General features: G+C 26.8%; 1 protein-coding gene across 1 annotated transcript in view; it reads left to right on the forward strand.

Moving 5' to 3' along the window:
- The first annotated feature begins 14,777 nt into the window (after positions 1 to 14,777).
- The window catches only part of LOC113554090 (angiotensin-converting enzyme-like), a 38,388-nt gene continuing 27,359 nt past the window's right edge, over positions 14,778 to 25,806 (forward strand). Inside the window, exons 1-10 of the mRNA XM_026957781.1 lie at positions 14,778 to 15,266; positions 15,703 to 16,060; positions 22,012 to 22,170; positions 22,452 to 22,548; positions 22,649 to 22,792; positions 22,876 to 23,067; positions 23,139 to 23,236; positions 23,367 to 23,536; positions 24,867 to 24,991; positions 25,062 to 25,305. Coding sequence (XP_026813582.1) covers positions 15,094 to 15,266; positions 15,703 to 16,060; positions 22,012 to 22,170; positions 22,452 to 22,548; positions 22,649 to 22,792; positions 22,876 to 23,067; positions 23,139 to 23,236; positions 23,367 to 23,536; positions 24,867 to 24,991; positions 25,062 to 25,305 — 1,760 coding nt within the window. The 5' untranslated portion in view covers positions 14,778 to 15,093. The remainder of the gene's footprint in view (positions 15,267 to 15,702; positions 16,061 to 22,011; positions 22,171 to 22,451; positions 22,549 to 22,648; positions 22,793 to 22,875; positions 23,068 to 23,138; positions 23,237 to 23,366; positions 23,537 to 24,866; positions 24,992 to 25,061; positions 25,306 to 25,806) is intronic.

Here is a 25,806-nt window from a genome sequence, read left to right on the forward strand (position 1 = left end):
AATCGCGTCGTCGTCGCAGTCGTTGGCCCGGCCCATTTGGATCGAACGAACCGACGCCCGAGAACAATAAAGACGATGTTTTTTTTTCCACAACGGGTGTGTGTACATACGCACAACCGCGCGATAGTAATATTATTATATTGCTACAGCATAATTCACCGCGACGACCCCGTTTTGATCTCCGTCAACCAGTTGACTTTCGACACTGACAGTGAAAACGGCACAACAGTTCGCGGCCACATGATAGAACCGTCGACGGAGATAAAAATATATTGTTTTTGTCATTCTGTAGTAGAAGACAATTAGTTATATAATTTAATCTACTGACATAACTAAGATAGAATTGTATAGAGCAGGCGTACGTTTAATATGAAAGGTAATTCGATTCGTTAAATTCGTAAATATAAAATATTTGTTCAATATAATAATATACAGGTAAAGGCTGTATAATTTACGTACACGTCATGGTAATTCGCTCTAGCACAGGCTCACCTCTATTTTACATCTGTTACTCGTGAATTTATTCGAATTATGATTTTTGGAATTCTCAATTTTCATTTACCTTCATAGAGGTACCAATACTAATATTGTAGACGCAATCATTCAACACTGTTTTGTGACTTGATAAGAAGTATTCCATGTTAATATACAATCGTATTGATTATTTTTTTTCAAATGAGAACTTAAATTTCATTTTTGCTGTAAATCGTAAAATATGTTGTAGAGCTTGGGCGGAGATTAAATGGTTTTACATATTATGACACGAAATAAAATATCAAGTAATAATAATCATATCAAGTGTTTATTATTATTTATCGTTGTCGTTGTCGATTCACAAATGTGGTGATATTAGTATAATTGTTTTAATGTAATTTTATTACTTATTTATAATACATTGATTATTATTATTGTTTAATACTGATAATTATATATGTCTATTGTTGTATAAGCGTTATTATTATTATTATTATTATTTAAAATCTGTAGCTTATTACCATTAATTAAATCCATTAAACATATAAGTATACTATTACTTCATATCTTTATAATTGTAATATCGTTAATTATTCATTTAAAACCATACGAATAAATAAATAATTATTCATTAAGGGTATTACCAGTGATGTAAAAAAACCGTATTTTATTTTTCATTTGTATATTACGTATATTATACGTGTATAATACAGTATTTTTTTAAATTATTATGGTGTTTATATAATTATTAAATATAGCTATCCGAGTGTAGTAAGATCCAATAGATCAATACTATTTCACTTTATTGATGAATGATGCATTTTGATTATTAAATTATTTATGGCAGCAACACAACACAGTAAATTATAATAGTAATTATATAGACATTTGTTTATACTTAGTTTTATATAATATATTAGGTTTTAGTATTTGCAATAATTTTAATTAGTGCTTGTATAAGTGTTAACTGTGGCTACTAGCTAGTACTTATACGACTAGCAGAAGTATAAATCAGAAGTATAGACCCTGAATATTAAAGTTCTAAATTTTAATAAATACAAACTTTGAACAAAAAATAAAAAACTTTCATAGATATTATTAGAATCTTATAATATCCATGTATGAATTGGGTATATTTTATTTTTATTATTAGCCTATAATTTATTATTATTTTTCTTTTTTTTATACCATTCGTATTTTATTTTTTTGTACATGACGTATAATACAATATTATACAATTTACATCACTGGGTATTAAAATATATGTTTTAATAATTATCAATTTTCACTATAACCATAATCAATAAAAAGTAAAATAAATAAATTTGTTTATTTTTTTGTTTTGTTTTATTAAGTCTATATATTTTTATTTCATGAGTATTTAAAGTTGTTATTGCATAATATTATTCTTTTTTATTTGGTACTTAATCGCGTATACCATTAAACAAATATTTTGTTTTAATTTTTCAACTTAAAACGCATAACTTCGTTTTTTTTATTTACACAATGCAAATGAGTCACTAAAGTATTATTTTTATATTTATATTTCTTTAGAATTAATTTAATTAGTAAAAAAGAAACATATAGATTTAAAATGTATTATACTATATTAATAATATTAAATTATATAGGTACATGATGTATAATGTAATAGTTAATTATGATTAATGTGAATTATATTAACATATTTCTCTGTATGAATATGTATTTTTCCCTAAACAATTCTTCAATATAATATTATAATAATCGCTTATTAACTGTACATCGTATTTAACAGAATATTTATTTGAAAATAATTGAAAACAATAAAATAAAATGTATTTACCTATAAACAAAATTCACACGCATGTATTTTCAGAACATAATACTTGTTAGTTAATACGAGGATACTTATTATAGTTATTCACCTATTATGAAAAAACAAGAAAGCGGCACCTCCCCAAAACAATAACTGATTACTATTCTTCTTGTTAATATAATGTTATTATTACTTGTTGACTATAATATTGTTTGTTCTTTACTTTGAATAAGTGGTGCCCTATTATTTTAAAGTTCTGTGGAAAATGTTAAATTTATTTTATGCTAACCCACTCGTATTTAAAAAAATGTTTTTACTATTTGTATAGCTATTAACATATTAATTACTATACAGTTAGAATGGTTAGGTCAGTGACATTTAAAAAATAATAATACTGATTGCTCTTTGAGTTTCTATAATTTAAACATAGGCTGTTCTGTGAAATTCATATTCTGGCATTTTTTATTATTATCCACTTATCTTTTGTTATCTTTACCTGAAATATCTTTGAGAGACATTATTTCATCTGTGAATAATAATTTATGCAATAAATTTTACAACGATTTTTTTTTTTGTTTCTAAAATATATATTTCTTTTTTTCCCGGAATATCTCATCACGTATTTAGAACTAATGTGTTGGTTTCTCCGCAAACCTCGTTAAATTATAGTCAAATTTAATATAACTGTCCAATTAAATCCAATGTCAACGATTATTTTTACGTGTTGAACGGAGGAAGTCTCCGGAACTTACATTATATATGACACGTGTGACCTCTAAAAGTAAAATATATTGTGACCGATTTCAAATTTTTACTGCAAAAAGATATTCAAGCAAAACAATTTATAATTATTTTGTTTAGATGTCTGTACATATACATTACATAATAAACATATTTATTATACAATATATCCATATGCCGCGGGGATACGTATTTATAAAATTACCAACAATTAGTAGGTAACCTATAACCTAACTTGACAATTATTATTTAAGTGTGCGATTTCAATACCCAGCGGCTTCTTAGTCATGAGTAATTTAATTTATAAATTAATTGTATATTATGTTGTATAACTTAAACAATTACAATTTAACTAAACATAACAATAATATTAAAATGTCTAAAATACCATTATCATTTATCAGTTTTTATCACCGTATAATATAAGACAATTCATTATGATTTACTGGCTAAAGTAATTACTACTTATTATATAATATAATATTATATTTCTTACTTCCCTACATAGTATTTGTATGCATGGTGATTATAATAATTGTCTATTGATGATTTACTTGTTGGTATAATGCTGTGCGCTCAATGAAATATTTATTCAAAGAGCTTAATCTATAACGCATTGACGTATCGTTACTAATTAATAAGTTGGATACATATGTATGTATGGTGCGTTACCCACGTTGTATTCCTCTGTACAAAGTAATAGCTTATTAGTTATTCTTATTAGTATCTATTAACTTACATGCTCAATTTTACCTAGTAATTTTTTAACATGGGAATGACTGTACGTCGAGTAATTATATTTTGTATACATCATTATTCGTTATGGACTTATAGTTTTCCTCCTTTTTTAGGTATTGCATAATATTGAATGAGTATGTATATTATTAGAATATTAGATGTGCATATAGGTGCCATTTATAATTACAATTTACACATAGGTACCCATCGGTGAAGAATTTACGAAAAGATACTATTAGTAAGACTAGATCGGAATTCTAATCCAGTTTCAGAACACACTTGCGGACGAAAATCCGGGAACAAACCGAAGGCATTTGCAGTGGACGTGGGGGAGGTGGTGAGAGTGAACCCCCTCCACTCGGCAGCAGTATTTGATTTTCAGCTAATAGTAGGCGTCAGATAAATTTTTCGACATAAAACAATTCGTCATTTCAAAATCTAATCAGAAATTTTAAAGATTACACACAACACTAATGTTTTTTTTAAGACTATCTCTGGGTGAACTAACAAATAGTTGATATTTGTGATGTCTTAACATAGGTATATAATATGTGTGTCTATACTCTATATTATATGTATTATGTAATTATAATACTGTGAAAAATTATAATAAGAAGCAAATTATTATTATTATGTTTTTTACAAAAGTACATAGATAGGGATCTATTATAGCGGTAATTCTTACTTCCTGTAATGCTAAGTGCAGTAGTAGGTACTATAAAAGTATTAAAGTAGACAGTAGTTAGTAGTATAAAGTTAGTGCAAGTAAAAAAAAAAAAACTTATTATCAATTATCACTTATCATTTTCTTCTTCTTGACTTATAGGCTTATACGGCTATTAATAATATTATAATCTGCTTTATTGTGATTGAGAATACGGGTCAACAAATATTGTGTGTATCTATATAAGGACTATATTATTTTGTTTAAGGATTACTAGCCTTAAGTACCCTTTAAGTTAGTTTTTGTTCCTATTGTATATATATAATATAATTATCTAGTAATTATCACTCTTGTAGTTATATTGACATATTTTTGATGGCATCAATGTATATACAGAGACATAGTTTTATACTACGTATATGTATGCGTATAAATAAGGCTGAATAAGTACGTGCCCATCGTCGTTGTCGATGACATGGCGATCGCTACAGCTTTCAGTCCAGTGGCGAAGGACACGAATTATTATAATATTATTATCTTATCTACTATGACCCCTTTTCACGGTGTCCTATTTTGTAACCCGCCACGCGGGGAAGGCACATATATACGACGAGTGTCGACCGATATAAAATAGCAGTGACAATGGCGTCCTCGCCACTTAGAGCAACCCACCGTTTTCGGGTTTCTTTCACTAACCGACTATCGTTGTTATTAATTTATTGGGCAAGCAAATCACCGTTATACCTACCTTAAGATAGTCCATGAATTATTAGCCGACGAATCTGTTTAGGTACATTCCCGATAAGAAATACATTGCAGATAACAATCTTAGCTGTCCCCTGACGACAGTGACACGTCGCTCACACACCGCGATAATAATATACCAATAATATATCACAATAATAGGTGTTAGAAATTAAAGTCGAGAAAGCTAGTAAGCTTGTACTAAACATGCAACCAAATAACTATGGTGTTTTATAAATTTATATTATTTATATTTACGTAGCCTGAAATATGATATTTTGTTTTGAACACAGCTCATATAGTTATTGTAAATAAACATTATACATATTGCAAATTGAATCATTCTGGTAGAAATAACAAGGTACTATTAACCATTAAGTATTATTTTTTCTCTTTAGATGAATTTTACCAAATTATATTTTAATTGGTAGTCGAGTTAAGGGAAAACTGGAACAGAAATAAGATTATTCTATAAAAAACAAACAAATGTTTCATGTCTATTGGTAAATTATTAACTTATAAGTTAAATTGTACAGAAATATAAATTTGTATTTAATGAAGGGAAAAAATAAATTACACGGTAATTATTGGTAACTAAATTTAAACATTTTCTTAAAAATTAATTAAAAAAAAAAAAAAAATCAAGTATTTAAAAATTGTATATTTCATGAAATTTTCAAAAGATACCTGATTAATTATTAAAATATTACGACAATATAACATGAAATGGGTATAATTTTGGACATGAACCAATTGCGCCAAATACAAAATTTTCGTTTAGGTTCAGTATATCAATTGCACGTCTTATATTTTAGGATAAGTGTACCAATTGCGCTTGTATAACACATACCTACTAAAATGCTTGCAAATTAAAACTTATTTATTGATCAATTGATTATACTGGATAAAGTGACTGGGTATTGTATAACAGTATCGGGAATTTTATGAAACTAATTATAATGTAATGTAACTGGTATTTAATTTTAAATAATTTTACAATAAAAAGATAACTTGTAAAATGCGAAAAAAATTATTTATTTATTTATATTATATTATGTATTATTACTCACAAAAAAATGGGTTATTGTTTTCATCTATTATATAATAATTATATAACTAACTAATACATTTTTCTTAGATATTGTAAAATGTTTTGAGCGCAATTGGTATATAAAAAGTAATTTTGGGCGGAATCGGTAATAATTTTTATTACGGCGCACTTGTTTTGTCTCTGATAATGTGATATAAATGTTTTTTTAAATATTTTTACCCTTATCAACTACGACCGTATTCGAAGATGGATATCGAGTATTAGAAGGTAATTAATAATTACTGTGTCCATTTAGCTGTCGTGTTATAGTATTATATCATCATCGTTACGATTCGTCATTATTTTATTACGACGGTATAGATTGTAAACAGTTCATTAAACTCGGTGAAGTCCTGATGGATATTACATATTAGACAGATTTATACTATATGATAAGGATAGCGCCGAAAGTGTTTATGAGTATACAAGACGAATATATTATCGGAAAAACGTGATGAGCGCTCATTTCCTATACACATGAGATAATAAAATTAAGTGATGTTGAAGGACGTGGAATTCATTTAAATTTCTTATAAGTCTTGGTATTTTACAAAAGTTTTGGTTTTATATTTTATATAAAATTACTTACACATTTACAATTTACATCGTATGTATGATGTATACAGTATATTTTGAGTATATTTGATTTAAAAATTAGTTAGAACATATTTATGTTGCCTTTAAATATCGTATAAATGCAATACATCATCAAGGGAAAAGTAAATCATCCATTCTTAACTATACAACTATAGCTATATCATGTTAAATTTTATTAAACATTGTTATTATTTTTACGACTACTATTTATTCTGCCGTGCTTTAAGGATAATATATTTCAATAAGATACATTAAATCTATGCTTGAAATTTAGTCTATCAATGATCATTTATAAAATATACATTTTATTTACGGTGAACAAAGATTTTTATATTCAAAATATAGATATAGTTTCGAGGTAAATGAAAACCATTTTTTCTTATAGAACTTAATAAGTAGGTACTAAGATTACACTATACAAACTTGTTTTAACGTATATTAATTAATTATTGGTAGTTAATTCCCATCGAAATAAAATATCTAAAAACATAAATCGATTTATTCAACTATGGATGAAACTGCAATAAAAAAGGATACTTTTTTTTGTATTAAATAGAAGGTTATTTACTTAATTAAATATTTGTATGTGTATTGAATATTTGCATGTGTAATATGTACATAATTTTCCATGTCTTATCATTTTACGTGAGTTTTATAAAATATTAAAAATTTGAATTTATTGATAAAACATTTAAAGTTTTTATTGTGATTATATATAGATGTAAACGGACAGGTTCTTTTTAATAAGTATGTATGGAACAATTATTATTTCAATACATGGTTAAAAAATCAAAAATTTATTATACGTACTATTTTCTTCGATATAGATTATTAGTAAGTACAGGTATGTAATATATGTACATATAATAACTAGTATTAGAGCTATGTAATTTTAACAGCTCAAGACTTGTGTTTGTGTCTTTATTAAAATTAAAATGAATTTATAACAATATTATAGTTCAAACTTTTTTAATAAACATAAAATTATTTCAATAATATTGAACAATGTGATTAACTATTGTACGTTTATATTATATATATCTAGTCGAACTAAAGAGTTAAAAAAAAATTGCGTAATAAATGCTTATATTATAATTAATTATTGATACTACTTCCAAATAAACTTTACATAGGGACATAATGTATACTGAAACAAAATACGAACACTAGTATAATGACCGATATACAATAATCTTTGAAACTTTAAATTTCTATTTATTTTTTCTATTTAACAATTAATATTATTTTAAATGTTGCGTAAGAACACTGCAGTAGGTATATTGCACTTTTAAATTAAATAATGACTTGTTATCCTAATTGTCTTTCAATTTAAAAAAAAATTCATTGTTATCCAAAAAAGGTAATATAAAGATAGTATCTCATTGAGTTATGTTCTATAGAACTATTATTGATAGCAATAAAAATTATAATAATATCTATTCTAAAAATACAATATAAAAAATATTTTATGATAAAATTGATAACATGTTCATAATTATATATTTTTGCGGCCTATAGTGTCCTAGTATAAACATCTAAGGAGACTATATTATCAAACAGTATAATATATTATTTTGATCGATGTAAGTGGCAAGTTAAAAAATATGCCACTTGGGGGAAAATTTTAAAATTCCACCCTTTACAACCCTTACACCGATCATAAAAATTAAATTATATTAAAAATTACATCGTTAAAATTATTATGATACTTGTTAATAATCAAAATGTAAGACGTGGGATAGATTAAAAGTTATCAAATATGTCAAATAATGCTGATACACCCTTTATATAAAATAAACAGTAATAAAGCACAGCCATGTATAGGTAATTTATTGAAAAAGAAACTGTAAGAAAACATTAAAACATTAAGCTCGTTTAATTTTTATTTAATCAATTTAACAAGACTCTGCGCGACAATAGTGTAATAAAAAAAATTGCTTGGTGATGTACAAATAAATCATTTTGAACAATTAATAACAAAATTATAATCCAAAATCCAATGATTATAATTTATAATACAGCTATACAGGGAATTTAAAAAACAAAATTATTTGTAAGTATGTGTACTGCTATAAACATATTGCATACAATTCATACTCAAAAATAAAACTGTGTTGGTCCGAGTGTTTTAGTTTAGTCTTTTCAATAATACGCTAAACACTCACTGACATAGTGACATAATAAATTTGTGGTAGGCGGTATAATATAATATATTAATATAACTATTATTATTTATTAACACATTTTTCAATAATTTATAATTTTGCTTAAAATTATGATACATTAAAAACTTCAAAACCTTTGTTTTCGCCGTCAAAAAATGTTGCCGCCTACCCTACACTTAATCCGACATTGACCAATGTACAAATTAATCTTCACAGAACATCTTAGATTAGGCCTAAAAAAGGTATACATATTTAATTAAAATATATATTATGAGTATAATAATATTAATAATACTATTTATATTTTTGTGGATTGTGACAATTAAATTATAAATACAAATGTTGATGGTAACTAGTGAAGTCTGTTAGTTTATTTTATTTTATTTCCATATCAAATGAGACAATTTATTATTATTGTTTATTTGGTTTCACACTTTTCACTTCAATTATTAAACAGACATTTAAAAATTATAATTTTTTATTAATCATTGTATTGTCGTATATTATGGCTCATCCAAATACCTATTTATATTATATACTTAACTATAATAATATTTGTAATAATATTATAGTATTATGTAGATTATGTTAATTAATACTAAATAAATAATACAAATATGTAATAAATTACTATTCCAAATAAAATACAATAATAGTTATTTTAAAACTGATATAAAATTATGGATACTTTTCCATTGATATAATGTCAGTTCTTTTTAATTTATTTTTTGCTCAATTATGTCGAATATGTATGAATATGTGAAAAATATTAAATGTAATACATCCAATGATTTATAAAAAAAAAAACACAATGATATATAATATGCTAAAAAACAGTCATACGACTATAATAAACTGTAACAATTATACAATATTATATAACTGTATCTATAATACTATTATTGTAGCGGACGTTTGTATTTGAATGGTAACTATGGCATTAACTGTGTTTGTAAATCGTAAACACATTTCGTTCGCATATGTACTTGATTATATATCATATGTTATTATCGCTGGCGGAAATGTGTTTCCTGGGACTGTAGGTATAAGCTTTCTAAAATGATTGTTTACAATAGTAGTATACCCGCGTTCAAGATAAAAACACCATAAAGTCTCACGATTTCAAAATATTAATTTTTTTACACCTACTGAAAGAAAAATTGAAAAATCGAAATAATAATTATATCGGTTTTTTGTGCGTTGGTACCTGCATATATGTGATAATCAACAAACCGTGAAGATGATATTTTTTTGTGTGTATTTTTTACGACAAGCAAAAAATATACGATTTTTGATGGAAAAATGTTTATTGTACTTATTGTATATTATCAGACAATACAGTTTATTTATAATCACGGATTTACCATAATACATGATAGGTGAGACATATTGTTATAATATAAACACGAGATGATGAAATTTGGCTTCATCAAGAACACGTAAGTCTGCAACTGCAGAAATAGATGTTGATGAAAAAATTTAGGTATAAAAATATTTCACAATTGGTGGAATGCATATAAAAACACAAGTTGAGAGTATAAATATCATAAAAAAAAATACAGCGTATAGTGCAGTATTCCGCTGAGCCGCTCCTGTTGGGAAAATGCGTGATGGGTGACCTCAAGCTTTGATTAGCGTCGTTATACGTTATAAATTAAGTGCGCAACGCATAATAATTAATTATTGTTAACGCATATAATTGCACATAAATAGAATTTCATAGTTGAAAATTATGCTGACGCATCGCTGGTGCAGTATTCACTATTTAGTAAGTTTTGCATATTGCACAACACTATTATTAAATAAGTCAATTTATCGTAATTGCTAATATTTCATGCCTACGTATAATACAATTAAAATTTGGCTTTAAAATAATAGTGAACTAATGTTGTATTTTATTAACTAACAAACATTTTAGTCGGTTACGTTTTTGCATTGGTTAACATCATGAATAACTGCATTTAAACGTTTAAGTAGTTATATTAATTTAACCTATATGTCTTTTTTTCGGTTAACAATAGTCTTTATTATTATATATATACATCCGGAGGTTTGATTTTCCAACGTGGGATTTTCCAATGTTTTTTATATAAACATATAAATCTTATATTTTACCTATATAATATAAATCACTATATTTTGTCAGTTGTACACAATACAGATGTGGACGATGTAGTTAATTTACTTATAATTTCGTATATTTTTTACATATTAAGATTCAAATTTGAATAATTTTTTTTTGCTGTTAAACTTTATTTTATTGTAAATTACACAATAAAAACTTTATATTTATATATATATTACTGACTTTTAACTGAATTTTAAGATAAACTTGTGTAATATATTCTTTATAAAACACTAAAAAAAAAGATATATAATTTACATACTGGTTAAGTAAAATTTGCATCACTAACGATTATAATAAATTATAAATTGTAGTGATTAGTAATGATAAATGTCCTTAAAATAAGAGAGAAAAAATATAAACATGTAGTAACAATGTACCTACAACTTACAAGCTAGGTATACATTTAGTTTTTTTTATACTAAGTTATTACGTAGGTACTTTCCTCTACTATTTTATTTATTACTTCAATCACCATATCACGCACATTTTACATGTATATTATACCTAGGTAGAGTCTGGGCATCCACTACATCTAAGAAATATATTATCATTCGATAACATAATTTTTAATGAACTTTTAGAATACAATAATAATATTTTCAGAACCTACATTTTTATATTTTATAGTATACAAATAAATTTAAACCGTATTTTGCGTTAATGACAATGCAATGCGTGGACACTTTTAGGAAATATGTAACTAAAAAAAAAAATCGCAGTCAGTGATTTGAGTTGTTCCGTTTTTAAACAATTATAGGTAATAATTATTACTGTCAGCGAAAATCGTTTTCCGACTGCATAATACAATATTGTTGCCACCTGCTTTCTACGCACAACAACAGTATGTGACCGGTAGTCGGGAGACCATACCGTACAGTATTTCCCATTCCCGGCTGCCGACAAAAGTTCGAAATGATTCAGCATTTGACGTCGAATTGAAAACGCGCACAAACACAATAATACTATCGCACAAAATTTTTATCATGAGAACCACGTCCGATTTCCATATTACTTATAGACCTTCGTGCACGATGCACGCGTCCTCATGATGCCGAACACAATCGTCCGCCGCCGAAACGTTCCCACAGACCAGCCAGACCAGGCCGCGCGCGTATTATACCTGTATAATATAATAATAATATGACGACCTTCTTATAACCCGTGTGCGAGAACGCAAGCAACGAAATAAAAAGTGTTTATTATATGTGTTTTACTTACCTTTTTTTTCTTGCGTTTATTACGATCATTGCTTCGACTTTCGTCATTTTCACAAAGTAGCCTTGTGACATAAATCAACGCGGCCGTGTCCTCGCGAATTCCGCGAGCGTCTTCTTCTTCGTTTTCCTTGCCGAAACATATCGTCTCTCTTCAAACCCTGTTTTCGTCGACATCGCATGTAGTAAGAATTATCGTGACCAAATCGACGCGATGACAGCCACTTGGAAATGTCCCAGCGATCCCCCTCGTTCACCCGCCACTTCTACCCCGACAAGACGGTATCGGGTTACCTGTATTTATATCGGACCTCATTGTAATATAACAATATTATGTTTGAAAAACTGTGAAAATTCTGTGCACCTATTATAATCTATGCAAATATAGCCAATGTCCGTAATATTTATCGTTAATCATTTGAACAATCTCAGAGTAGCTGCGGTTACACGTGCATATTATATATTAAACGGATGAATACACAGTGAATATATATATTTTAATTTACAATAACATAATAATCCGCTTGAATCCTCGTTGTACTAATATTTTCAGTCGATTCTTTAAAAAAAAATTGAATATTTTATGTTACATAATCTAGTTGAACTTTTTAACTTTACAATAAGTATCTAAAGTGTAAAAGATGTGTGATGGAAAGACATAATAATTATAGTGACTTGTTTAAGAGGCTGCAGATGAAATTTTCGTTTGTGGAAACTGAGAAGATATGAGTTTTTACTCAATTAATATAAATCGTAAAATCTACAGTTTCATTCTTAAATTAAAGAGTCACATGAGATGGTAACAGATAAACAAAATAAAGTTATTCGAATATTCGATGTAAAAACCTTCTGATTTCTATTGTATTATTAAAAATATAAGTTGTTATTAAAAAATATTTTAAACATCTTATTATGTATAATATAAATATATATTATGATTAAAAGTAGTACTTAATCATGTTATTCATTTCTAAAACAAAACAAATTTTTTATATTTATATTATATAATATATTTATTTTTGTCTTTTATACATAAAATATTTTATATTTTTTCCAAAATATTATAGTATAGATAGTTTAACGAATCATCCTATATATATATATATTACATATGATTTCAGACTCGATGTATAAACAATTCAAAGGATTAAGCAATAACCTTTATTATAATGTTTATTCTAAATTTCAAACGTTAAATTACGAGAGGAAGTAATCCAATCATGTATTCAAACGACGTATGTGATGCGTAGTTTTTGGTAATATATATATGGGTGATTCCAATCATATAGTTTTATTTTATGAGCACAACAAAAAAAATATTTGATCCATTAATATAGTTATAATAACAAAATATATACATCATTTTTGTATTTTTATAACGATGACGGTATATTGTAGTCGCAAATGCCTATTATTATCAACTATTTATAGTTGGTAATTGGTATACGGTCATCTATAAAATATTTTAAGAGCATTGTTAGTTTTTTACAGATATAATAATACAGATTGTGATACTATTATAGGTCATGTTATTATGATTTCGACGAAAACAAATGAAACATCGTTAAAAAATGCTGCTTAATTCAATATGAGTCGAGGCAATATGTCTTGTAGGTACATCAAACAATTAAAAATGTACTTGGATATACCGGTATATAGGTAGCTAATGCATTTATTAGTGTACGGTATACGAGTTAAACCTTAAAAGAATACCATTAAATAAGATCGATTGTTGAATTGCATATTACACTATATTATACTGCGGCATACTGCAGTATTTCTGTACATATAATTGTATATGATTTTACCATTATTATACATTTCTTTGAAAATATAATAACATTATTTGACGAAAAGAAGACAAACGTGTGACACTGTGACAGACTTTTGGGCACATATTGTTATAATACTCTATTGTGATAATTTTCGTATTCGATGATCACGCATTTCAATGCGGTCACCGGGGTAAACGCATAGGTATTATACGAATCAGGAAATGTGAATCCTGACTTTAAGAATACTTATATATATATACACGTAGTCATAGTATAATGATAGACAGTCTAATTGATCGATAATATCGTGTTAAAAAATCCATACAATATGCGTTATTGTAATGTCAAATATACGAAAATACATTTTTGATGTTTCTATTTTTTATTACAATATAATGCCATGTTTCGTGTATTTTGTTTTGAAAGACTAAGAAAAAAAGAGACTTCTCGTCGGCAGATCTTGTTGACTATTATATTATGTTATAATGCAGTTCAAGGCGAACTTTCGACACGCGCCGCCGTCCAGTGGAGAATCGTTTTATGTATACACTATATAATACACATCGTTTCCCCACCTACGCCGAACCGTTGTTTTATTACTATTATTATTATTAGGAAGCCCGGCGGCGGCGGCGTTCAAGTCTTTTCGTCGTCGCCGTCGTTATCAGTACCTATGTACGACTCATTAGGCCGCCTCATATATGCAACGCACACGGGTTGTCTGCCAGCAGTCCGATCATCGCCGTGTTCGCGTGGTTTTGGTTTTGTGTGACGGAGTTTGTCTCTTTTTGAATATCCCAAATTTTTTTTCGGAAAACATTTCTTTTCGCCGATAAACGCGTTTATAAATAATATAACACAAGACCCCTTCGTAATATTATACTTTTGAACTTAACTTAGTAAAAACGATCGTACCGAATAATTTTAACGATCATTTTCGTCGAGTTTTTCTCTGGCGATATAATATGAACGTCTTAGTGACGATCGTTGTCGTTTCGGCAACGATCCTTTCAGTCGCGAGGCTGGCCCGAGGCCAGGATGATCGGGTGGACAGCAAGTACTTGGATCCCAACGATTATTTTCTGGCCGGCGGAGATCAACAAGACCGACGACGCATCCTGCAAGACGCGTTCAACAGGTACGTACCATACAGTTTTATTCTGTGGTTTTGTAACCAGCGTGATAATAATTAATAAATAAAATTGAATACTATAATTATTTTTAATAAGTATATTATATACGACTTTCCAAACGTTTTTGAAAAAAAAAATCGATAATTACAAAAGAGAAAAATTACTATGCAATGTAACTTCTATGTAATTTTTCGTGATTATAAATTTTTTTTATAACTTTATAGAAGTATATGTAATATGTTAATTAAATATGTATTTAAAATGCCTGCATAATGCGTATTGACAAAAATCAAATTCTGAATTTCAAGTAATCAATTGTTACAGATAAATTCTTACCCTTATCCTTCTTCTCAAATGTAATTAATTTATTAAATGTCATTCAATATATATATATATATATATATATATTGGTCACAATTTTAAGTTTGACTTCTGGTGCAGGTACACGATACAGCAACAACAACAGGAACAGCAATCACGGACTGGTTTTGATGGAATATTCCAACAACGTCAGCAGCAACCACAGCAGCAAGGGTTCCAAAGGGGTGGCAGGAAGTTCACTACCGACGAGCCCGAACAGAATTTCGAGACTTCCGGAAGGTTCACGTCCCGGTCCGATCCACGGACGTCACCAATACCGACACCCTCGATTCAACAGGGACCGTTGACGTTGTCCAATAGCAACATCCGACAATTACTGCAACAGCTTGACGTGGCTGGATCGCAACAGTGCAATCTGAATGTGCAGGCGCAATGGGATTTCGAAACAAACGTCAATGAGGGAACGCAAATAAGAGCGGTAAGTTCTATTGCGATTGCTATTATAGCTATCATTATTATCGTGCATATGACTGGACGATGTCCGAGATATAAATTAAATAATTATCGTTTTTTACAATTTATAACGTAATAATATCGTATGTATAATGTATAACAGATTCCTCCTATCAATCAATTAAGTAAATAAATATATTAAACTTTGGAGTCCTACGTTGGCGACGAGAAATTTGTGTTTAAAAACATAAAATAATCATATTATATTTTATGTTTGATTTATATCATTATATACGTAAAAATATATTACCAATTTCATCTTTTGCAATCGCATAGATATTTACATAAAAATAGGAAATTATAGTATAATTTATTCCAGTGGCGTAAATTGGGCTAAATTGTTAGGGTTGCAATCAGTTTTTAGGTTGGGCAGGCTTCAAATCAGCTGCCATTTATATTTTTTGTATAACACAATACCTAATACAATATAATATATATATATATATATATTATAAGTATAGATTTAAAATATTAAACTACTTAACTATTAACTTACTAAATTTATTTTTTAGTTAACGAATTTATCTTTCATTTTAAGAAATAAGTTAATTTATTTTTTTTTACATTCACTATTTCAGTCGTTTTATTGTCAAAAAATATTTTCATTGTGAATTTATATAATGATATAAACAACTGAACTGTTTTTAATATGTATATTAAATACCTTGTTATCAATTTAATAAAATATTTTGTGGTTCTTTATTAAAAAATACACTAATACTCTATTACAAACACACAAATAATATCTGTATGAAAGATTTTATTTAATAATGTAAATTAATTATTTTCAGCTTTTAGGCACCTTAACTATTATTTAGATGACTATTGTTAGATAAAACACAATTAAACACTATTAATTAAAACACATACTATATAGAAATACTGTATGTTGTTTGAAATATAAACATTATAGTCTATAATTTAGTTGTGTGTTGATAAGAAATAAAGTACGGTAACGAATAAAAAAAAATATTTAACTGAGTTAACCAAAAATTGTATTAAACTTTTAACTTTTACTTTTTCTTATTGACGCATATCAACTTAACTGAGTTAAAAAAAACCATTAACTTGCCGAGCCTTGGTTTTTTACTGAAGGAATAATATCATTTACTGCAGTAGTAATCGGCGGCCTCTGTAATTATTATCAGCTACCATTGAGACTCGAGTCGGCCGATCACAATAAATATACATATTGGTATAATAATAGAAAATGATTAATAACAAAACTATAAATAATTGTGGAAAGGATATAAATATAATAATAATTCCAGTGCTTCAAAACAAAGTTAAACATTGGTTCTCAAAATATAAATTAGTTAATTTATTATTATATTGATATTTCAATTTTTTGAAAACTGAAATCGTGATTTTTTTGGAGTCGCAAAAAGATACTCTTGCGACCTTTTGATATTTTCAGGGGTTGCAAGTGCGACCCCGTGCGACCCCCAGTTTACGCCACTGATTTATTCGTAATCTTTGTGATTTTATTCACGATACGGTTATAACAATTACGTATTATATAATAAAATATCATTACACCGTGAGTAGGTAATTTTCATAATTTAAGAAACTTTTTGGTAACAATTTAAAAAAATATATTTACATGCGAAATAAGTCTAGTGAAGACCTCAGTTATGAATTTTTTTAAATAAATAATATTAAGTTAGTACAGTTGTTTAGTTGTAAATTGAAGTGAAAAGCTAGTCAAGTTTGGCAGTATAAAATATAATATCAATAAAACTTGATATTATATCAAATTAACAATAATATTGATGATGCATATTATATAATTGTACATTTGTACGAATATAAGTAATTTTATATATGTACCTATATTTTTTTAATCGCAATAAAATAAATCAAACATTTTTTCAAATATTTATAGGGTGTCCCATAAAATGTGCAACTTTAAAAACATTAATAACACAGTTATGTATCAATCAAAATGTATTTATTTTTATATATTTACATTCAATATTCAAATTAAATCGGAGTAATAGTAGATACTAGAAACTATAAAAACAAGGTTGCAAACAAAATATTTAAAAAATGGCGGCAGATTCAAAAGTTGCGCACTTTATGGGACACCCTATATTTTCAATTATAACAGTTCTGTATTTACTAGAAATGTATACTACAAAATAAAATAAAAATATTAATAATTCAAAACTATTATTTTTTAATACCTATACCTTAAAATATGTATCTTATTAGCGATAAGTAAAAAATTAATGAAAAATGATAAATGAATATTCGTATTTATATACCATCTTCGGACAACCGATTACGTTAATACTGATAATTATTAAAATAATTTACAAATATCTGATAATATTTTTTGTTTTAAATTGTAATAATTGTGATATTACTATACGTCTATACATCACTCATGTCTATATAATATAATAGGTATATTATATATTTATATATATAAATTATACTTCTATAACTATGGGGGGAGGTGATGATTTCCCTTTTATCTATTTTCACAAGGGGAAATTAAATTGTAATTATTTGCTCTCATATTAACACTTTTATATAGGTATTTTCGAAAAATGTTTTTGGAAAAACTCAAAAATTTTCTCTTTGTTTTACCATGTAGATAATTAATAAAACATTAAAAACAAAAAAGAAATATACTAAATCTAATAGAATATAGAATATTTAATAGATATTATTGTTAGATTAATGAATTTGTCATTTCACTAAAATATTGTTTTTCAAATTTATTAAATTCCGACTTTGGTATTTTTAATATAACTTATAAATTATTATAAGTAGATTAGAAAATAAATTGTTGTTTTTTCTAAGAAGTAACAATACTTTCTAGGTATCAAATGTTGACTTAATGTCTTATTATAATATTATAATCAGATTTAATACATATTAATATATTATACGTAAACAGTTGACTAATTAAGTATCAAATAATTCCGATACAAAGTACTTAAGTAACGTTAATCTTTTTTAAGTAAATGTATTAACATTTTTATTCATCATAAGATACAATAATAATTATTAATAGTATTTTTGTCGTTTGATTTAAAAACAAAATTAATAATATATTCAAATAGTCTACACATTCAAACACTAGAACAGCGTGACTAAGCAAACTATATTTTGAGGTAATTTTAAATACTTTACGCAATGCCAAATGCTCAAAAACATAAAATATATTTTACCTCCATCGTATAATTTTTATTTTATTAAAATTATTTCCTTTATGTATGAGTAATTAGTAAATGGTAAATGATAATAAAATCTTGTGATCCAATCAAATAGTTTCCTTATAAACGTTCAAACTCAAATTTTTACATCGTATTCATTAGATATATATTTTTTAATATTGCATGAAACATAATCGTACCTATACGCTAATTGAGATTTATGGACGAATGGAGGACGCACGCAAGATCGTATTAGGTTTAGGTATATTATACTATCCTGATCACACATTTGCGATAATCGAAATTTTGAACTACGGCGGCGGTGGTTTTTAATTTTTATTAATAAGGTTATCCACAGCATATTTACAATTACCTACATTAACAATAAAACGTTTGTGGTGGTGACCAGGAGCGAAATATCGCGCTCGAGCTACCGCCGAATGAGAAGGTCGCAGCGCGTTTATTAAATCTACTCACGTCCCGTGATTTCTCGGGTAAAACTATACGATTTGTGGTTATTTTCATATATCCATGTCGCTTTTGGCGCGGTAATTCAAAATTGTTTACAACACAACCGACCAACAATTATTCAGTTGGACGGATATGCATGACTAACGTATAAGCACAACCTTGACATTGTTGTACGTGAATACCCTACATATATATAATATAATATGTATTTTATTATTATATAAAAAAAGGACTACGAATAATATTATTTATAACGTTTTTTCTTCTTCTTTTTTTTTTTTTTGGATGTGTTCAAAATTGTATTTTATACATATAAAGTAATATATGACGTACGAAAGAATATTATATGATTGGTGTGCATATTTTTTTATCGCAATTTTTTTCTATAGTTTACATTTTGTATATTATCAATAATAAGGGTGGCATTGTCTTCTAATTGGGCTCAGAGTCCTTCGACGAGTTCGACGTATACCGAACGCTATAGAAAAATCCGATGCTTATTATAATATTATTAACTGCAGTTTTGTTACAACAATGTTTTTACTTCTCTGGAGGTTGGTTGTCACAAAACACTCTGAACAACTGGCTATAGTATATTGCCGTGTTGCTTGCAAATACAATAAGTTTACTAATTGCTTTTTATTTATGAAATAATTCGATGGTCAGTAATCTACGTTCAAAAATAGCACGGAGTTTCGTTTGGTACACTATATTTTTTTTACGCAAATGTCTGACCATAAGATAATTTTCGTTTCTTATTCTAGACAACAAGCATCAAATTATATGAACGAGTGCGCACATTAAATTTTGTTTCTTATATTATATTGCACTAACGAGTTTTGATGGCGGTGTCTTGTATTTGAGGTGATCGTGAAATAAGGATTACGATTTCATTATAACATGATATACTATTAGAATATTTCACTCATCCCTTCCCGTGTATATAGCATTATATGGAACGTCTACGCGAAATTACAAAATCCAATTAGCTCTCATCGTCTGTTGCGGCGGCGTGGCGTAACGATTAGAAAATATTATTATTCCGTTTTATCAGCTAAGGAGCATTGTTCGTCCCATAAGCGTGAGACCAAAGGCATGTGAATCTTGACCAAAATTGCACGGGAACCCCATAGTCAGCCTTGACGGTATTAAATCTGTGTTTGGACTGACGAATGACGCGCGTATATCATAGTATTATAGTTGGTAATAGCTGTTCTCGCATGGTCCGAATAGTTGTGTATAATATCATTTACTATTTACTACATCACAGTAGGAGTAAATATATACAGCATATATGTAATGTATATAATATATGTTTATTGCCTTCCTTCGTGTACATGAGATTGGACATTATCCCAAGTGTTTCGTTGTATAAAATGATTAAAATTTGTGTACACAACACATACATTTATGTATACTTATAATATAATAAATATTATATAGTATTATCATGTTATGTATTTAGTATTATGATCAACGATTATCTTTTTACAACGTTCCGAGTATTATAATAAACATTATGCAATCTGTACAATGATATGTATTCGTATAATATTTCCGGTCAATATTTTGAGTTTTTCAAATTGTTTTGTTTTTGCGAATGCGGTGGAGGGAAAGACATAAAAAATAATTGGAATACAATTTAAAACTTAAGAAAAATATTTATTCTTAGTTCTTACTATAAAGGGGATTTGTAATTGGCGAATACACAATATAATATTTTACATAAAATGAATACATTTTTGTGGAAATATGTATTATGTAATGTAGTTTTTTGTTTCATTACCTATATAAAATACTTTTAATTTAAATTAATGACATATTATTTTATTTACATCATATTTATTTAAATAGTGAAATTAATCAATGTTATTAAGATATTATCATAATTTTACTATTGTATTTGATTATGTAATATTATTATGTATTCTTGATTACATTATACAAAATAATATATAAATAATTGTTACGCGTTGAATTTATATTCATTTATCAGGCGTTGTGTATATGTAATTTACTTGCATTTTAACATTTGTCGTTATTTCCATTTTAACGGTCTTTAGAATGCGAGAAAAAATTGATATTGTTAAATTGAATTAATTATTTGAAGTAATAATATTATTTAGTTTATAGTTATAACATTCATAGTATTGAATTTGATAGAAAATTATAGGTAATATTATATTTATAAAAAATATTCTACCTAATTAACGTACTTATAATATTTCATACACAAACATTTTATTAATTTGTGTAATATAAATTGAAAATATTACAGTTGGAGCAACAATTGTTATACTCAGAATTCCAACGGAAAGTATTTTCGATAATGACAAGATTAAATTTGGACAATGTCATCGATCCCAACCTTAGAAGACAGCTCAAGTTTTTGTCAATGCCAGGACCTGCTGCACTACCACAAGAACAGCTGAGTCGAGTAAGAATATTTTAATAACATAATAAAGTGCGCAGTAAAATAAAGTTTAATGAACTTCTGTTAAAATGTTTTTACCAAAATACTTACAATTATATATTTTCATTGAGTTGGTTCGGGTTTTTTTCTAACAAAAGACATGATAATTTTTAAAATCTCATTACAAATTCAGTAAATTCCATTCATTTACATACTTTTCTTTTTTAGTGGGTACTTTTTTTAAACGTAAAATTATGTAAACCACATATAATAACGATTAATTTTTCTTTTATTTTTTTTTTCAGTACAACCGTCTTATTAATGACATGTTAGCTGTTTATAATAGCGCTTCTGTTTGCGCTTTCGACGAACCGTTAAAATGTGGTCTCAGATTAGACCCAGGTATGTGTTCGCAATAAGTAATGTTTTAGAGATTATTATGAAAACTGTTACAGAATACATAGATAATAGATATATTATGTAAATTATTATTTTACTCTAGATTTAAACATAATAATGTCTCGGAGTCGAGACTGGAATGAACTACAACATACTTGGATAGAATGGAGAAGAAGAACGGGACAAAAAGTCAGAGATATGTTCGAACAGCTAGTAGACGTTAGCAATCAAGCAGCTCTACTAAACAGTACGTTTCTGATTATTGAATTATGTTTCCGACTACTTGAATACTAGATTGTATTATGTTTTACTACCTATGCAATTGTTTAGATGTGTCGGACGCGTCTGAGATGTGGAAATTTCCCTACGAATCACCATCAATGAGGTTTGAATTGGAAGACGCTTGGGAACAAATAAAACCTCTATATGAACAACTCCATGCCTACGTCAGAAAGAAGTTACGTGACCTTTATGGGCCTGAGAGAATAAGTCGAGAAGCGCCATTGCCCGCACATATATTAGGTTGTAATCATATTATTTTTAACGTTTCTATTTGTTTTAGATTTTTATTGTTTTTATATTATGTGCTTTAGGAAACATGTGGGGCCAGTCTTGGGAAAATATCTTGGACTTGACCATACCATATCCGGGAAAAAATTATTTGGATGTCACACCTCAAATGATCAAACAGGTGTGTACTAATTTTGTTAACAGGTTATATACATGTATTTGTAGATATCGTAATAAAATATTACTATTAAAGGGAAAATATGAAGCAAAAGTTCCTAAATAGTTATAAATATATTATTATTTATTTACAGGGATATACACCAGCTGCGATGTTTAGAGTAGCGGAAGAATTTTTCATATCTTTAAATATGAGTTCAATGCCTCAATCTTTTTGGGCTAATTCAGTCGTCGAGGAACTTCCAGGACAACCTATAATTTGTCAACCTTCTGCTTGGGATTTTTGCAACAGACAAGATTATAGGTTAATATTAATGTTTGATAATATAATGTAATGCTCTTGTGCATTTTTTCAATAAATTATACAATACAAATGTCTAGAAATAATTTAGAAATAAAATATAATCACACAAATAGTCAAATAAAAGAAAGAATTAAAATAAAATCTGATCAATAAAAAATCGTTTCAAAATTATAATTATTTCAAAGTAAAGATCTGAAAAAAAAAACATAACTTATAAACATATATTTTATTATAAATACACCAAATTTATTTATAAAGGGTTGACTTTAATTTTTTAAAATTACAAAAATATTAGGATTTTTATACGATGATAATATGATTCAACTAAATGACAAAATACACAGTGGGTGATTTTAATTAATATGGGAGTTTATTATTTGAAAAAAAATATTATGTTTAATGAATTTTTATTTTTTTCCTTTATAATAGCATAGTGGTTCATCAATTTTAACCATTATAAATATAATGTATAATCTAATTTATTCAATGACTTTTTAGTTTGTAAATTTTGCAAAATATAACCGTTTAAAAATAAACATTATACAAGAGATGAATCTGCCGACTACCGTTTATGTACAATATATATATTATGTTCTTGTGAACTTGAAACTATTTTGTATATTATAATTTAATATTGTTGCAATAGAGTAGGTTTATAGGCTTAAAATATTAAGTTTCTAAAAATTAAAAGTTCAGTACTTACTAATATCTACTTGTACATAATAGTATTATGTAAATAATTAAATTTTGTTAATAATGTATTTTAAATTCTTACAAATATTAAAAGCATAACAAATTATACTGTTCAAACAGCTTAAACATTATATACAAATTAAATAATTAAGTGTATTATAATATATCTCACTATATTTTTGATAACATAAAAAAGTAATTATTAAGTATAATTAGTGTAAAATTTAAAAAGTTTAATAATTTAATATTTGGTACTATTGCAATAATTATAAATTTTGTAAATTTCAAAGTAATGTTAAAAGAAATTATTTGTAAAAAGTATAATTTTAACTATTATCTATAGATATTTATTAATTATTATTATCTATTTTATATCAAATTTAATGTAGAAATATTTTTATTTAGAAATAATTTGAATAGAATAAAATACAAATTAAACTATCACGGATAAATAATAATATGTTGATTATAATAATTAATTACTCATTAATTATGAATGTCGAAAGCTAGAAGTTATGTGAAAATGTCAAAGTATATTGATGTATTGATAATAATAAATAGAAAATTGCAAACTTCATGATATTAAATTTTTTGATTTTGTTATGAATATAATATGATAAGTTTGTTATTGTTTTAGAATCAAAATGTGCACTCAAGTTAATATGAAAGATTTCATCACTGTTCATCATGAAATGGCTCATGTACAGTATTTCTTGAATTACAAAAAACAACCAAAGGTGTATCGTGACGGTGCTAATCCAGGTATATTTGTTAAATGTATTTAGATCATAAATATTAATATATTATACTCAATTATTTTTGGATTTTAAAGGATTCCACGAAGCTCTAAGTGAAGCAATATCACTTTCTGTATCAACTCCAAAGCATTTGCAAACATTGGGACTAATATTGAACTCTGTAGATGACATTCCTCATAATATAAATTATTTATTTGGATTGGCGATGGACAAGCTTACATTTTTGCCTTTCAGCTTGGCACTTGACTTATGGCGGTGGGATATATTCAAAGGAACCACGCACAAGGAGAGATACAATTGCCATTGGTGGGACTTACGGTAAATTACATATTTTATGATACTTAATAGTAAGTAGTAGTCAGTAGATACATTAGATCTAATTAAATTATGATATTATTGTTGATATAGTGAATACAATTTAAATCATATAAGTACTTAAAATTACGATAAAATTAATATTATCATACCTAAGTAGACAGAATACGAATACATTTAGGTAATAATGATTATGTCGAAAATAACCATAGAAAAAATGTCTATAAACAAAAATTGTCATATACAGAGATGTCCATTAATGAATATATTTTACATCATAATATAAAGTATAATTTAAATTAATGAGATATTATAAATATATATATATTATATTTATTTAAATTTTCAAATAATTCAATGTTATCAATGTCATCATGATATTAATTTCATTACATAATTTATAATATTATAAAATATTTATTATAGTTATCCGCGTTGGATTTTTGTTCATTTATCAGGGGTTATGTGTATGCAATTTACTTGCGTTTTTGCATTTAGCGTTGT

This window comes from Rhopalosiphum maidis, chromosome 2 (assembly GCF_003676215.2).
Source record: "Rhopalosiphum maidis isolate BTI-1 chromosome 2, ASM367621v3, whole genome shotgun sequence".
Classification (NCBI taxonomy): Eukaryota; Metazoa; Arthropoda; class Insecta; order Hemiptera; family Aphididae; genus Rhopalosiphum; species Rhopalosiphum maidis.